Raw genomic sequence first — 15,727 nt, 5'->3', positions numbered from 1 at the left:
GCCCCCCTTGGTGAATAGTTACTACAACAGGACGTTTCTTCACAACACTGTCGTGGATTGATTGATTGATTGAAAACTTTATTTGTCTTTTGGAAGTTTGTTAGCGGTGGAGGTCGAGACTTCTTCTGGAAGTCCGTCACCTCCCTGGCCGTGGTTGGGCCCCTAGTCCAGGACTCCACTGAGTCGTACCACCTCGCTTGCGTGTGCTATGAGTGCCCTCTGGGCCTCTAGCTCGCAGCTGGTGAGCCGGCTCTCCCATTGCTCCGCACTTGGTGTTTTCTGTTTGTGAAATGCATGATTTCTCTCGCATTCCCACGTGATGTGATATAGTGTTGGTTTTGATCTGCACCATGGGCTGCTGGCACTATATTGTGTTGGAAAAATCTTGTTTAGTATGTGTAGGTTTGGGAAGGAGCCCGTTTGTAGTCTCCTCCATCCCGTGGCTTCTTCCTTGGTTAGTTGTTTGTGTGGCGGGGGGTAGTGGAACCTCAGCCCCTTATATAGGTTTAGTAGGTCTGGATAGCTCTCTCCGCATCTGATCTGGGGGTCCTCCGGGGTGTGCGACGCTCCCGCTCGGCTGGTCATCCCTCGAGCTAGGTTGTCTGCCCCCTCGTTGCCCCTGATTCCCGCGTGGCTCGGTATCCAGATTATGTTTTGCTTTGGTGTCTCCTCCGAGGGCGCACCCTCTTTGAGGATCTTGAGTGCCGCACTGCTAATCCTGCCCCTAGTGTAATTCCGGCACGCCTCTTGTGAGTCTGTTAGGATGTGGAGAGGTCTTCCTGTCCTATATCCTTCTCTTACAGCCAGAGCAATGGCTATCTCTTCTGCTTCTGTTATGTCAGACACCCTGGTCGTGACACTTGCGATGTGTTCCCCTTCGTGGTTTACTACCACCGCTACTGCGTTTCCTTTGTGTGTTTGTGGATATCTAGAGGCGTCTGTGTAGACTGCGTCTTCCCTGTATCCCATGTTTTTCTCGTAATGCTCTGCCCTAGCTGCCGTTCTGTGAGCGTGGAGATTTGGATCCATGTTTCGGGGTATGGGTTGTGTGCTTATCTTCGTAGCAGATCCGGTACTGTCACTCGGCTGCTCTGTGGTTCTTCTAGCTTGCGACCTAGTCTTGTTAGGAGCGCTCTTCCGGTCTTCGTACTGCTCAATCTTTTCTCTTGGGCCTTAAGTTGGCTCTCTCTTAATTCTTCAAAGCTGTTGCTGACACCAAGTTGCATGAATTTCTCGTTGGATGTGTTCCTTGGGAGGTGAAGCGCCGTTTTGTATGCTTTTCTTAGAATCGCTTCTGCCTGTTCCTTCTCTGCCTTGGTAATTACGTGATACGGCAGTGAATACGTCACTCGGCTGACCACCAGGCTGTTTACCAGTCTGAGTGTGTCTTCCTCCTTCATGCCATATCTCCTGTGTGCTATTCTGCTGATCATTCGGCCTACCTGCCCTGCCGCATTATTCAACAGGCTGAGTGTGTGGCTGCTTCTTCGGCTCCCTTGCAGCCACATGCCGAAAATTCTAATCATCTTCTGTTCTGGGATGTTTTGCCCTTCCAGTTTTACTTCAAGTGGTGCGTCCGTGGGATGTCTTCCCACTCTGAGGAGCTCTGATTTTTCTGTGGAGCATTTTAGTCTTCTTTGTCTCGTGTACTCTTCAATACAGGAGGCCGCCTCTTGTAGTACCTCCTGCTTCTCTCCCAGTGAGCCTTTGGCTGTCCAGACTGTAATGTCGTCCGCATACATTGCGTGTCGGATCCCTTGTATTTGGTTTAGCCTCTTTGCGAGATTGATCATGGCTATGTTGAAGAGCGTCGGCGAAATTACTGAGCCTTGTGGTGTGCCCCTATTTGGCGTTTGGAAGGTGTCGCTTCTTAGGTCTCCCATGCCCACTGTTGCTGTTCTGCTCGCGAGAAAGCTCCTCACGTAGTCATGGATTTTCTTTCCACAATTGGTAGTGTTTATTCCCTCCATTATGGCTGCGTGGGATATGTTGTCAAAGGCTCCCTTTATGTCTATGGCCATGACCACGTTTTCTCGGTTTCTTGGCATTGTTTCTAGTACCTCTTCTTTGAGTTGTAGCAGTGTGTCTTGTGTCGATAGATTCGCCCTGAATCCGAACATGGCGTCTGGGTACCATCCTTCGTCTTCGAGATGCGTCTGAATCCTTCGGTTGACTATTCTCTCGTACAACTTGCCTAGGCGGGAAGTTAGCGATATCGGCCTTAGGTTTTCTATCTGAAGTTTCTTTCCAGGCTTGGGAATCATGACGACTACGGCGTGTTTCCACTCTGCTGGAATCGTTATTTCTTCCCATTGTTTGTTTATGTATTGTGTGAGCTGATTAATCGCTTCCTCGCTAAGATTTCGGATTAATGCGTTTTGGATCTTGTCCGCCCCCGCTGCCGTGTTTTTTGTCGTTGCTCTTATGGCCTCCAGGACCTCTTCTCTCGTGATGGGTCTGTCCATGGCTGGATTCTCTGCTCCCTGGTATTCGTCTCGGTATTCCTCTGCTTGGTCTTTGCCATAGCATTTTTCTTTTACGGCTTCGATTAGTTGTTCCTCCGTACCCTCGTACTGATGAATTAGTCTTTGAATGGACTTGTTGCTTTCTGCCTTGCTTGTGTTTGGGTCCATGAGTTTTCTAAGTATCTGCCATGTTCTTGCCGTGCCCAGGGTGCCGTTCAGTGAAGTGCTGAACTGTTGCCAGCCCTGCCTTGCTAACTGCGTCGCGTACTCCTCTGCTTGTTTGGTGATCTCTGCAATCTTCTTTTTGAGTTTCTTGTTTAATTTCTGTCGTTTCCATCGCTTGGTCAGGCCGCGCCTTGCTTCCCAGAGTCTGAGAAGTCTTTTGTCTACCTCTGGTGCCTGCTCCGTTCGCGTCACCTCCTTAATGTATAGGTCCCTAATTTGTCTGAGTTGCTGGCTCCACTCCTCCGCCGAGGTTATGTCGCCCTTTAGTTGTCTGCAGTGGATGCGGAAAGCGTCCCAGTCGGTTAGTTTTGCCGTTCCTATATCCTTTTTGATGCTTTCTGCCTCTACCGTGACCCTGATGATAAAGTGGTCGCTGCCTAGATCTTCTTGTAGGTTCTCCCACTCGGTTTGTCTGGCGCTCCTGACAAAGGCTAGGTCGGGACTTGTATCCATGCTTACACTGTTGCTCTGCCTCGTGGGTTGGCTTTCGTCTGTGATTAGTTCGCAGCCCGTGTTCTCTGCCGCCGCGCAGATGCCACGTCCTTTCTTGTCTTTCGTTTTGCTGCCCCATTGCGGGCTTTTCGCGTTGAAGTCCCCCGCTATTACTAAAAGATTCTTCCCTGCCAATTTTCTCGCCCCTGCAAAGAGCCTGCCAAAATCTCCTTTGTTCTTTGATGAGCTGTACAGGTTGACGACAAAGATACTTTTGGTTTTCCTTTTCTTCTTGGAAATTATTTCCGTTATTATGTGTTCTAGTTGTGTGTCCTCTATCTCTTTGTGTGCTATGGTGGTGATTTTGTTGTTGATGAGAGTTGCCGTTTTCCCATTCTCTTGACTTGTGTATCCCCTTAGGGTTGGAGTGCAATTTGTTTCTTGTAGGAGTATTAGGTCTGGTGGGTTTACTCTGGTGTCATTGTATTGCTGTAGGAGTCCCTGCTTGCGTCTGTAACCCCTACAGTTCCATTGCCATATCTCTAAATGTTGTTTTCCTGCCATGTTGTACTTTTACTGTTGTTGCTTGCTCCTTGGGATTCTGATCCGAACCTGCGCTCATCTCGGGCTTCGTTTATTGCTTTTCGTGTATTTTGCGATTTTACATAGTTGCGAAAGCTCTGATCTTGCAAAGCTATTTTTTGGCTTAGCTGTTGCATTTGCTGCTGCATTTGCTGCTGCATCTGTTGCTGCATTTGTTGCTGCATTTGTTGCATCTGCTGTAGCATGGAGGCTTTTAAATCGCTCATCATCGAATTTTCTACCTCGCTTTCGTGCGAGTTTCCCATAAACTGTTGTGGAGGTGAAGGTGCCCTTATGGGTGAATAGCCTGTCCTTCGTATCTCTCTTAGTTCTTCTAGCAATTCTCTTATTTGTTTTTTGAGTTGTTTGTTCTCTTCACGGATTTTTTCCTGTTCTTTTCTGATGTTATTATTTTCGGCAATTAATCTTTTCATTTCGGATGTTCTTTGAGACTGGAAATTGCTATTACTGCAAAAGTGAACACTCACCTGTAGAGTAAGTGCATTTAACTTATCACACCGCTCACGTCCTGGTTGTAAAGCGGAGATCACAGTGTTTAGAAAGCGAAGCGGGCGAAGACCGAAGAGTTTGGGCCAAACAGAAAAATCAAACACGTCTAAACACGACAGAAGTTTGCCATTAAGGGGCTAGCTTACTGGACGAGAAAACATTTGCGGAAGTCAGAGGAAACCCCTTATTTAAGAAAGAAAAAGAAACCGTGCAATGTCTAGCTAAGCTAGAAGAAAGGAACCTCGCTTGGTATTTGACTTATTTGACTAGTGCTAATCGTCGCGTCTGCCGAACTTCATCGAGATTCACTACGAAGTGCGTCAGGAAAGCAAGGATTACTAAAATGGGTAGGCCAACGGCAAAATAAAAGAAAGCTTTCAGCTACGGTCAAACCGGATGCAGGAAGAGCCACCATGCTGAAACGTTGCGACGGGGGAGCGCGGAAGTGGCTTCCGGAGCTTAGGCTGAACGCTCGAATCTAAATAAATCTGCACGGCGGAAACCGGAAGTAAGCCTCCCCCGCTGCGCGAACGCTTCGCGCCAGTCTACCCCTGATACTAGGGCAGCCACTTCGTACCCACGGATGAAGCTGTGATAGAAGTGTTTCCTTCAGAGAGAGCGGGGCAGCGGAGTTGGATATCTAGCGTCAAAACATTGTATATGCTTTCGCTACGCCAGTATCTTGTACTGGGAACCAAAAGAGGGAATTATCCTGACAAGAAAGCTCATGTAGCATATTACGGCTTTGTCATCATTCGCCTGTTCAGTTGGCCTTCTCGCTTTGCTGAGCAAACAATGCGGACTGCGAGTTCCAGTATGCTGGAAATGTTCATAATATATGCGTAATCTATACATAATGTATATACAATGATGGGACACATGAGGTGCCATTTCATGACAGGCGATGCAGCGAGCCTTGAATGAACCTGAGTGCCAAGCCTTTACAAATGCAACAGGCGCAACGCAAAACAAAGAGGTATTAATGCATTGAGTGACGTTATGCCACATAAAGGGGACTTCAGACCCCGCCTGCAGTATGTGATTGTCTTCCTTCTACATTATAATCAATTATATCAACTACTAAATTTTAATAATAATTAATAATCATTATGATTTATTACTGATCAATGCCAAAACCCTTTCCTATGCTTTCCTTTGTTTCAGTGGCTGTTGGCTCCCTTCCTATCTCTCTACAAGTAGCGTGTCTGATAAATATGGGAAAAAGCTAATGACCATTGCTAAAAACGTTAGATGCAGAAAACCTGTTTCCTTCGCTGGACGTAAGGGTACTAAACGAGTCCGGTACACCGGCAATAGCCGAGCCGCTAGAATCTCCACTGTACGCGTCACTGCAAGAAGACTACTACACTCAGTCTGAAATAACACGTTTTCCAGCACTATTCGAAATCAGTTGCCTCGCAATACACGTTGTAGAGTGGGATTTCAGTTGAAGGTTGAATATATAAAGAACCCCAGGTAACCCAACTAGGAGCCTTCTGCATGCCTCATGGTTATCAATGTTGCTTTCCCACGTAAAACACTCTCAATCAAGTATTCAATCGAGTAACTTTCTCGTGCGCATCTGTGCGAGTTGTTTCTGATCATGGTGTCGGAAACATTGCAGGCACCCTGATGGCGTACACCCTGGTGTCAACGTGCGTGCTGCTTCTGCGCTACCAGCCTCGCACCAAGACGCTGGTGGAGCTGCTTCCAGAGTCGGTGCGATCTCAGTGCCCGACGCCCAGTAGCGAGGCGCCACCCTCCATGGTGCCCTCGCTGCGGGGCTTAGGATTGGGCGTCGGGTCGGCGCCGCCGCTAGGGGCCTCCACCACGACCATCCGCACCAAGAGGACCAACCGCGTCATCACTCCTGACAGCGATGAGGACGAGCGGAGAGGTACACGCAATCTTCTCGCACCATCTATTGAGGACATATCGTATGAACCTGATACCTTGAGGACATATCGTATGAAAGCTGAATGAACCCGATACCTTTCTACTTTATGGCATCGGATATGTGAAGGCACGATAGCGGGCCCAAAAAAAAATGCTGCATTTCGAAGCGAGCCTTCCCAGTTGTGTGGCAAGAGAATCTCGTGCTCCTCTTGGTCAAAACCATTTGAAGAAACTTAATGTAAAAGAAAACTTACAGTAAAGGCACATTGCGGATGTAACCAGCTGAGAATGAAACCACGCATTTATGAACACATAATTACCACAAACCGGTAAGCACGAGAGGTCTATATACTAAATCATAAAGTTGCGGTCCGATATGTTTAGGTACCTTATCCGCCAGCAAGCATCAGGCTACACTTAAACGTTCAAAAGCCGTGACACTTTATATTGCACTAGTAGACTTATTCTCAAAAGAAAGCTTCCTTGCAGAAAAGGAGGTATAGAGCAAAGAAAGGCTAAAAACAGGCTCGAACAATGCTGGAAATGTTTCGTACCAGCGAATTTCCGTATGGAGTCGTATTGTGTACAAGCACTACGCGTCTTCGACGCATCATCCAACAGTCCTCCACGTTCTGCCTTGTGGAGCGACGACTTAATCCTCTACTTTAATATTTAACCTTTACGCTTATATGCCGCTGCGTGGCAAGGATCATTCAGGAAATTGCTTCGTAATTAGCACTGTATAGTTGATGTCTTCGGCTACTGATACTTTCTAATTGTCATCGTAAGCACAGCTACGACCTTACTGAACATATGCCTTTCATCTATTTCTAAAAAAAACCCTGTCCATTCCCAACTACGCTCATCTTATCTCCCAAACTTCCTAATGTCGTCCGTCCGTCTTATATTTTGTCGCTCCTTTCAGCACTTGTCACACCTGGAATCTAACCTGTTATATCGACCGTCGTTTACCTTTCCTTCAAATTACTTGTCTAGCCCCTGATCATCTCTTTATTTCGAGTAGGATGTCTATAAACCGCCATTTTTCCGTAAGTTATTATGTTGCTTTCCTAAAAGAAAGGAGTGCAAAAAGATAAGACAAAACAGTAGACACACATGATCAACAGACTCGTTCCTCGTCTTGTCTTTTTGCGCTGTTTTCTCATCTTATCCTCCCTGTCTTTCCTCCTCCTCTACCTGCTCCTCCTCACAGCAACATATATCGATGCTTATGTTGATGTCTCTAACATTCATCACCCTATCTTCTATCTTAAATTCGACCCTTCTATTCCTGTTATTTCTATTATTTCTCTTATATTCCTACCTCTCTTAGCGTAAAATTCAATTGCATTGACCATACCAATGAAACTTCACCAACGCTTTCGTCTGTCCTTTAAGTTCGTCTGTACTGTTTGCTTCAGACGCCCAGGTGCTCCTCCTGAAGTGATTATGGTCCTCATTTGAGTACATAACCCTTGGCCGTGGCACTGGCGCAGGCGACGGTACCCTTCACGTGCAGCAGCAGCAGGAGGGCTACGGCTCGATGCTTGAGGCCCAGGAGAGCATTGAGGAGGACATGTTCCAGCAGCCCACCTGGTGGGAAACCAAAACCAAGCAGCTCGGCTACCTACTGCCTTTCCTGCGCGGACATCCCGGGCCGGCCACCGACAGCTCAGGCATGAAGGTATACCATCAGCCGCATCGTCGTTACCATCGTAACAACCGCCACCAGTCGAAGAACATACACTGTGAGACAATGGCGTCAGCCGCGAATACAATGTCTAAGCGCATTTCTTAATACAATGGAGGAAGGTAAGCTCTGGAGAGGCTCTGAACATGCAGCGCCTCGCAAGAAAGGTGAGGCGGAAATGACGTGGGGGGTGGGGGGGGGGGGGGGGGATCTGGAGGCCAACTTGTTCAGGAGCCAGCTTGTTCAGGAGTCAGCTGACCAATGGCACTGTCGTTGCTGTTTACGGACCGGGTGCACCATCTGGCCGCGGCCTACAGAAGCGCTATATATGCTTACTTTCGCAATCTGCTTGAGCTCTTACCTTTGGTTGTTCTCATCGGCCAGCGATTACGCTGTTACCGATATAAAATTAGTACAAAGCTGCCATACTTGTCACATTTATGAGCTTTGTGTATCGTGCACAAACTTAAGAGCTCATGCGGCTGCGATCACGACCATTACGACAATCGCTGGCGCCTTTGGCTCTGGAAACAGCCGCTGTTGACTGAGGGACATTCCGCTGTTTATTCATTAAGATCCAGTACGGCTTCCGCTACAAAGCGATCGTCCGTGTTTTGTACGAACATTTTGTGCTTCTGCGTGGTGCGTGTGCGTGGCGCAATTTTTGCAGAGAACGCCAAGATCGTCAAAGTTTACTCCTTAAATACACTCCTATGTTTTCTCTTCAGATGTAGACACAAAATCAACTGATATGTTTGCAGAGCTTTTCTTCTAGTATCTCCTTAGCCACCTTACAGGGTAAAATAACAAATGCCGTTAAAATTTTGTCCGTTTCAGTATATTGTTACGTGGCAAGAAAATTCACAGCACGTCACAGAACAGCATAGCACAACACAAGCCTAGAGCACGCTGGACGTCAAAGCACGGACCGCTGCCAAGGATTCGGGCCCCGAGCACACACACTCCATCTGCCTCATCTTTGTTGACATTACTCTTATCAATATGCTGTACTCTGGCTCACCCGGCCTCAGCATCTTAGTGGTAATGTCTCCATTCCAATGATCCTAATCACGAAACCGACTCCAGCATCACAGCAACTCCTTTTTTTTTTTTTCTCGTCACTCGTAGAAGCTGGCAATCACCGCCACTCTCGGTCGCTTGCTATAAAGGTCACGAACATCCGACGTAATGTGCGGTAGGCACTTCCGAAAGCAATCTCGAGCAATGTAAATACTGATCTACGTATACTGCATAGTTAGCGTCTTTCCAGAGAAAGTTGATCGCGTATCACGCGGCAGTCAAGATGATAAGGTCAGATGTTGGCAACATTACGCAGTCCAGGGTAGATCACACTTGTCTAGAGTGCTCTCGAAGTGTCGGGCGGAAGTAACGAAGGAAATTTTGAAAGCATTTACTGGCCTTCTCTGATCTCTTTATCTGGCTTTCTCACGGGCAGCCGAATTGATCTGTGAACAGCGCAGGCACAAGTGCCTTGTAAATTCAAAAAGTCCTCAAAACTATTTCACTTCGTTCGCTCCTCAGCAGACCAGTCGAGAGCTCCATACCTACACACGTGTGATAGACTCTATGCGTAGAAAAACAAATGTTACAAATTTTTCGGCAAGATAGTTTTTCACTGACTGCTCTTGCATTGTGAGAATGCTGTCCAATATTGAAAAAAAAAATGAAGGCAAAAACACATGCCATATTTATTACATCTCGTGCTAATTCCCATTCTGTTTTCGGAGCCTCCCTTGACCAGTACGCGTTTGACGCAGGTGATGAAGCTGGTGGGCCTGCTGTACGTGTTCGCTATCGCCTTCGACCTGGTGATCGTGTGTGGCGTGGGAGCCCTGGAGCGGGGAAATGGCTTCGTGCTCGTCGTGATGTTTGCCTGCCTCGCTGGCATCCTCGCCTCTGTCTTCCTCATCGCCAAGGAGCCGCAGGCCAAGTGAGTAGGACGAGCACATTAGGGAATTTTAGCGTTGCCGACCTGACGCACGGCGGCGCATCGCTGGCATTGTCGGTTGGCTCCACCCATAGATTTGACGAGCATGCGCATGCGCCATCCGAGAGGCCTTTAGTTTTTCTATATCATTCCGCATCTGCGCTAGTTTACAACTTACTACGTCTTCTCGCAGGTGAATCCTTACATTCGGGTTTGCTATAATCTTGACCCTGAAGGTTGGTACCACCGTACTAGCCTCCGGGGTCAACGCGACAGTTACCGCCCCATGGCAAATATATTTACAGAGTAATGTATTATTTGGAAGTATCGTCTTTCGTTCAAGTAGTGATCTTCTTGGAGCCTCCCCCTTTCTTACCCACACTACCAGCTGTAGTAGCATTTAACCCAGAGCGAGAAATCTCCTGACGGGTGGTCTCTGCTGCCAGTGCATGAATAATTAGCTTTTCTGCTGAGCCTTTTGCTGACGCGATCGCGATTGCTTTCTCCTTTTTGTTAGCTAAGCCAAGATGGAATTTCAAGTTCTGTGGCACGGATGATGTCATGAGTAAAGTAGAGGTATGAAATGCAGCACAAGACGACGCTGAATGTCGAGATAGGCAAAAATTCTGGACAAGCTCATTTTTTTTTTTTTTCAGGAAAATATTTTCGCGAAGCATTCAAACTTTTGCCCCTTTTCGATGGAGGGAAAAGCAAGGCGCCAGTGTGCTGCGCTATAGTCAGCGCACCTTAAAAATTCCATGTTCGAATTTTCCAGAGCTTTCCACTATGGCGTCTGTCATAGCCTGAGTTGCTTTTTATGTTAAACCATGCAAACCGAACCAAATCAAATATTTATTTATTGTTTTTCAACAGCCGCCAGCATGCGGCCTTATCACTGCGATCGTAGCGCATCTTTCGCGCCTTTATCTAGATGCTACTTCGCAGACTTTAAATTGAGCACTGACGAGTGCAACAGACATTAAGGGAATTCGACGATAAGAGAGCGCATTTGCTGCTATCGCCGCCGCCGAGTTGCTTAGTTCTTTTGCGGGCGCAAGTCAGACCAATGTAGAGCTGATTTTAGTGCTACTACGCCTGTCTGCTCCTTTGTGCCCTGTCGCCACAACGTGATAATGTTATAAGAACCCATTTTTTTCCTCCACATATTGCGCAACAGCACCGTAACTATCAATATATTCGCCGATCATACCTCGATATTTTTGTAATTATTTACTATTTATTAGCAAAGATTCACCCCATTCGTTTTATAAGGTATTCTTAACTGTTCGGGCGAGCACAGTACGACTTACAGTGCAACCGAAGTAAGATATTGCTAGTCTTCGGAATGTTAAACCGTTCCCACCATTATGTTCAAGACCGTTATGTTCACGACCATATATTGCAATATTTCACAGTTGTCTACCAATTTTAAGTGATGTTTAAGAACGTTTTGGTCTGCAGACACCACGAACGCGAGAACTGCGCATTATTCTCGAGAAGGGGCGCATTAGCGCACTGCGCAGAAGTTGAGTTCAGGGTGCGAGACGGCCAAATTACGCTTCTAAAGGAATTCCTTTTTGATTAGCGAATAAAATAACTCTTGCGCACGAACAAGTTAAGGAACTAGTATTAGTTAGCCACTTACTTCGAAGCAGGCTCTTCATGTTAATGCATGTGGCACAAGTGCCTCGTGAGCGGACAGTTCATTCTAATGCATATTTACGAACCGGCAAACAAAAACTGCCGATGACTGCTGATGACTGCTAATGACTGCTTCCACCATGAATTGTTTGGCAAGACAAGTGCTATTGTTTGTGGTGCACTCATATGAAACACTATATAAAAAAAAATTGAGGGTCTCTTAGATGTCTCTTAAGAGGAGAATGGCAAAAGCCTATCCTTCCTCTCTTATCATTTGCCTCTCATTGTTTGCCTCTTACTGGCCTTCGTTGCAGTGCTAGATATAATTATAATCGGTTTACAGGAAGAGAAATGCGCCGTATCTGTCACACTTTCTCCGGCAAGTGTGTTTGGACTGTACACCACGGCTCCTGTCGAACTGGCGTTGCTTGGCGCGCGTTCAAGTGTGGTATTGCAGGTGGCAGGAACGCTAGACAAGAGCGTATCTCGCGGGATCTCGCAGAATATGACAGATCTCGTGCACAGATCTCGCGCAAAACTCTCGCGCATGGGATTTTGTTCCATGAGCCTAGAAATTCTTTCACCTTAATTTGAGATTCCTACTTAGCTGTTATAAAGTTCTTCAGAGTAAATAACACAAAGGCGTCTAAATATGAAATTGCTAGTTTATCCAGATTTGAGTGAAATGCTCATCTCAGCCTTGTTTATTCACGTGTGCAGTTTCGTATACTATTTGGCTCACTGTATTCTCGCAAATAAATATAGCTGTGCTTTGCTCCCAGGTGTGACCTGAAATTCAAGGCTCCAGGTGTGCCTATAGTGCCAGCCATAGCCGTCGTAGTCAACATCTACCTTATATTCAAGCTGTCTGTGCTCACCCTGGTGCGGTTCATCGTGTGGATGGTCCTAGGTGGGTAGACCACGCCGAACGACACCTATCGTCTGCCTGTTGTTGTTTTTTTTTTTACTCTTACCTTTCTGTTTTTTTTTTTATAGGCACCACTTTTACTACCCAGTGTTAAACTAAACTGAACTATTATTCATTTAGCTTAAAGTTACTTTTCGTGACTCCTGTATGACAAGCAAACGCGCAGAAGCGGAAGAAAAGAAAATTTTCTCTCTCCGACTCGAATTTCTTCGGGAAAGCAGCTTCGGCCACCATTCTTTTTTTTTTTTTTTTTCACAAAGAAAGTTCTGGAAGTTTATTGTCTACATAGCATCGCCTATATGAATACTATATAGCCATACAAAGAAGCTATAGTTTTTCTTGCACAAATTGGTCCACACCTGCTGCATTGACGGTGTGCCTGTCTAAAGACAGTTGAACAACACGCAAAATATCAGAAGCTGAAACAGAATATTTTTCTTTATCTTATGCCACAAACTGCGAGTAAGGGCAGAATTTTGCTATATTCTCACTCCCGAGATGGTGTCATCGACATGCCCGCTGGGACATGTTTTTGTAAAACAAAATGCATGCGCTGCAGCCTCCGTCGTCCTAGATTGCAGCTGCAACCATAAACTGCATCGAAAAAAAAAAATGCATAGCACATTATACAACTATTCCCGTCCTATTTCCTATCTTACCCATCACTTTTATATCTCCTCACCCCCCTCCCCAGTGCTGGTTAGCAAACCTGTTCCTTGTCCCGGTTAACCTAACTGCCTTTCCTCTTCATCTTCTCCTCCTCCTTCTCTTTCCTCCCGCCCTAATTAATGTACCTAATTGGGTGCCGGGTTCGGCTGTTGATTCACTTCGTTCATTAGCAGTGATTCTGAGCTGAGAATCGTGTGGGGGTGTTCGTCACCACCATTCCAGAACGTTCGAAGGCCCACGCGGCGCGCTTCCATTCCCGACGCACCGGTTCATTTCGAGTGTACCCAGCCAGACGCGGTTCAGATGAACAATTTCGAAACATTTGTCTTCATGATCGACCTCAAGCTCGCAGTAGCTTCCTGGCGATGTTCTGTTGAGTTTGACGAGAACTGGATAATTAAGCACCGAAGTCTGAAAAGGTTGGCTGGAATCCACAATGATAGCATGCGGTGATGCTGCTGAAAGATAGTGCGGGCGAAGGTTTACTGAGCACTCCTGTACTCATTCGTTGGTGCTGGTAGTCTTTATCTGTGTACGAAGTAAAAAATAAATCAGAATAAATAACCGTCACCTTGAACCCAGTGTGCGATTCGGTTCCTGATTATATAGCTTCATCAGACAGATCGCTATGCTAGAATTAGAATTCATTGCTTTTTCTTTTCCTTTTGATTTTTGTATTCTAGTTTAATACTCATTATTATCTAAATACTCTACTCCTTTCTGGGGAATACTGCGCTACTTGATAGACAAGGGACAAGTGAAAATCAACACACGAATGAAGCGCTTCATTTGCGCTTCATTCGTGTGTTGTCTTTCACTTGTCCCCCCTTGTCTATCAACTAGCTCAGTATTCCCCAGTATGGTCAACCAACTGGCGGCCCCTGTGTTTGCATTGTTGTCTACTCCTTTGTCCCCATATATTTAGTACCAGCAATGTACCCTGGTCAATCCCCCGCCGTGGGTATGTGCCAACTTCACAGAGGATATCACTATCATCATCATCATCATCACCGTGGGCTTCATGTTTATGTGGTTTGGCGGCTGAGCACCATCTATCCAGTTCAATTCCGACTGTAATGGTATACTGCGGAGACAAAATACGCAAGTGCCCATGTATATCGGCGCGTATCAAAGAACCCCGTTTTTGTCGATGTTAATCTGAAGTCTTACACTTCGGTGGAAATATTACCAGCGTCGCTTTAACGAACGAATATTGTTTAACTGATTCCATGCGTATATCTGCGTAAGCATACTTTTGACTCTGGTTTCCCTTCTTGTACTGTGGGGCTCACGCAGGCATGTTCATGTACTTCTGCTACGGCATCAAGCAGAGCAACCTGGAATCCCTGATGGAGGAGCGCATCGAACTCAAGATACCCACGCAGGGGTTCACGCTTCAGGCGCCGCCGTTGCCCCCGCAGCAGCGGCAACAGCAGCCGCCCACGGCGCAGGAGATCAGTGCCAAGCTGGCTGATGTGGCCAACGGAAGGCCTCCGCCTGTGCCCCCCCGACCCTACGACGAGCAACCACCACCCACGCAGCGCTGGCACACCTTCGAGTGATCTGGGTGCGGTAGTGTGCCTTGCGGAGGAGTCCCGTCGTCGCTGTGCTGACCTCGAGTCGAGGAGAAAGGATATGGGCTTCTTACTGTTAGACTTCGACATCCAGGGGGGTTGGCCGAGGTTCACAGCCGCTGTCTAAAGTTTAAAAACCATTATGGCTATACGGTCAACTCTAAGAGCTTGAATCTGGAGCCCTTGGCTGACTGTTGTCCCGCTGTGCGACCGAGGATGCCTTTTCCGAGAGGACCGTTATAGGCCCATTGCACCTCGAGTTCGGGAATCTCTGCAGATCGCAAACGGATTTCCGAACATTTCTAGCAATCTGGAGTGAGCTTCATTGCTGCGTGCTTACAACTGCAGATCTAAAGCTTTACAACAACCTCGGAGAGCAGCTTCAAAGAGCAGCACCATCCCACAAAATTCTTCCGCAATACCCCAATTTGGGGTATCCTGCTTTACAAAATGCCTCAGCGCAACCGAACTAAAACGAACACAAAAATTTAACGCCGTCGTTTACTCCTATTTAAGTGCGCTCTTTAAACCTTTACAGAAAAAGGGGGCATATATGATGCTCCGCAGTATATACACTTTGCTATCCCGTAAACGGTTCAAAGAGCTTGGATGATTTCATTGTAATTTCGAAATGCCCGCTGCGGTACAACTCAAGAAGCAATCACTTCGTTCTCGAAAGGATAGCCTTGGTGTTTCGTTTTCTTTCTTTTTTTTCCCCTGGGCTGCATAGATGGGAAAATGCAAACAGCGAAGGCCATGTCAGCGTTCTTCGTGGTGAGGAACTGCGACCCCGCGCCCTGCTGAAGTCCAACAGTGCATTGAGCGCCAGAATTGGTGTGAGCCAAGACAAAGGTGTCACGAATAGCCACAAGGCGACGCCTCCTGGTGACCAATCACAACAAAAGATAGTAGAATAGCCTGGGCCCCAGCCAATCCCGAACCATCCTTGCGGGAAAAGAGTTTCGCAAATTCGGTACCTGATTGGCTGGCACTACCCTAGCGTCGGCAACGGTGCGAACTAGCTGTAATACCGAGGCAGAGTAGGGTCAGAGCTGCGTCAGCGTCAGGCATGAAGTAAGGTCGAGAAGGACTCTGGTAAGGAGGTCGTGACACACATCTCGGTGCCACGTTGTGACTGTCAAGCCCGGATAAACGCCTAACGAAATG

At 47.0% G+C, this 15,727-nt stretch overlaps 1 protein-coding gene across 1 annotated transcript in view; it reads left to right on the top strand.

Annotated features, from left to right (window-relative positions):
- LOC146196518 (solute carrier family 7 member 14-like) overlaps nucleotides 1-14,620 on the top strand; it is a 77,024-nt gene extending 62,404 nt beyond the window's left edge. Inside the window, exons 8-12 of the mRNA XM_084596368.1 lie at nucleotides 5,839-6,117; nucleotides 7,607-7,794; nucleotides 9,579-9,751; nucleotides 12,172-12,299; nucleotides 14,283-14,620. Of these exons, the coding sequence (XP_084452494.1) occupies nucleotides 5,839-6,117; nucleotides 7,607-7,794; nucleotides 9,579-9,751; nucleotides 12,172-12,299; nucleotides 14,283-14,548 (1,034 nt within the window). The 3' untranslated portion in view covers nucleotides 14,549-14,620. The remainder of the gene's footprint in view (nucleotides 1-5,838; nucleotides 6,118-7,606; nucleotides 7,795-9,578; nucleotides 9,752-12,171; nucleotides 12,300-14,282) is intronic.
- Nucleotides 14,621-15,727: the final 1,107 nt, after the last annotated feature.

The sequence above is a fragment of the Amblyomma maculatum genome, chromosome 3, assembly GCF_055883805.1.
Source record: "Amblyomma maculatum isolate TAMU_Amacu chromosome 3, ASM5588380v1, whole genome shotgun sequence".
Classification (NCBI taxonomy): Eukaryota; Metazoa; Arthropoda; class Arachnida; order Ixodida; family Ixodidae; genus Amblyomma; species Amblyomma maculatum.
The sequence above is the reverse complement of the archived record's forward strand: the minus strand, read 5'-3'. Positions and strand labels throughout refer to the sequence as shown.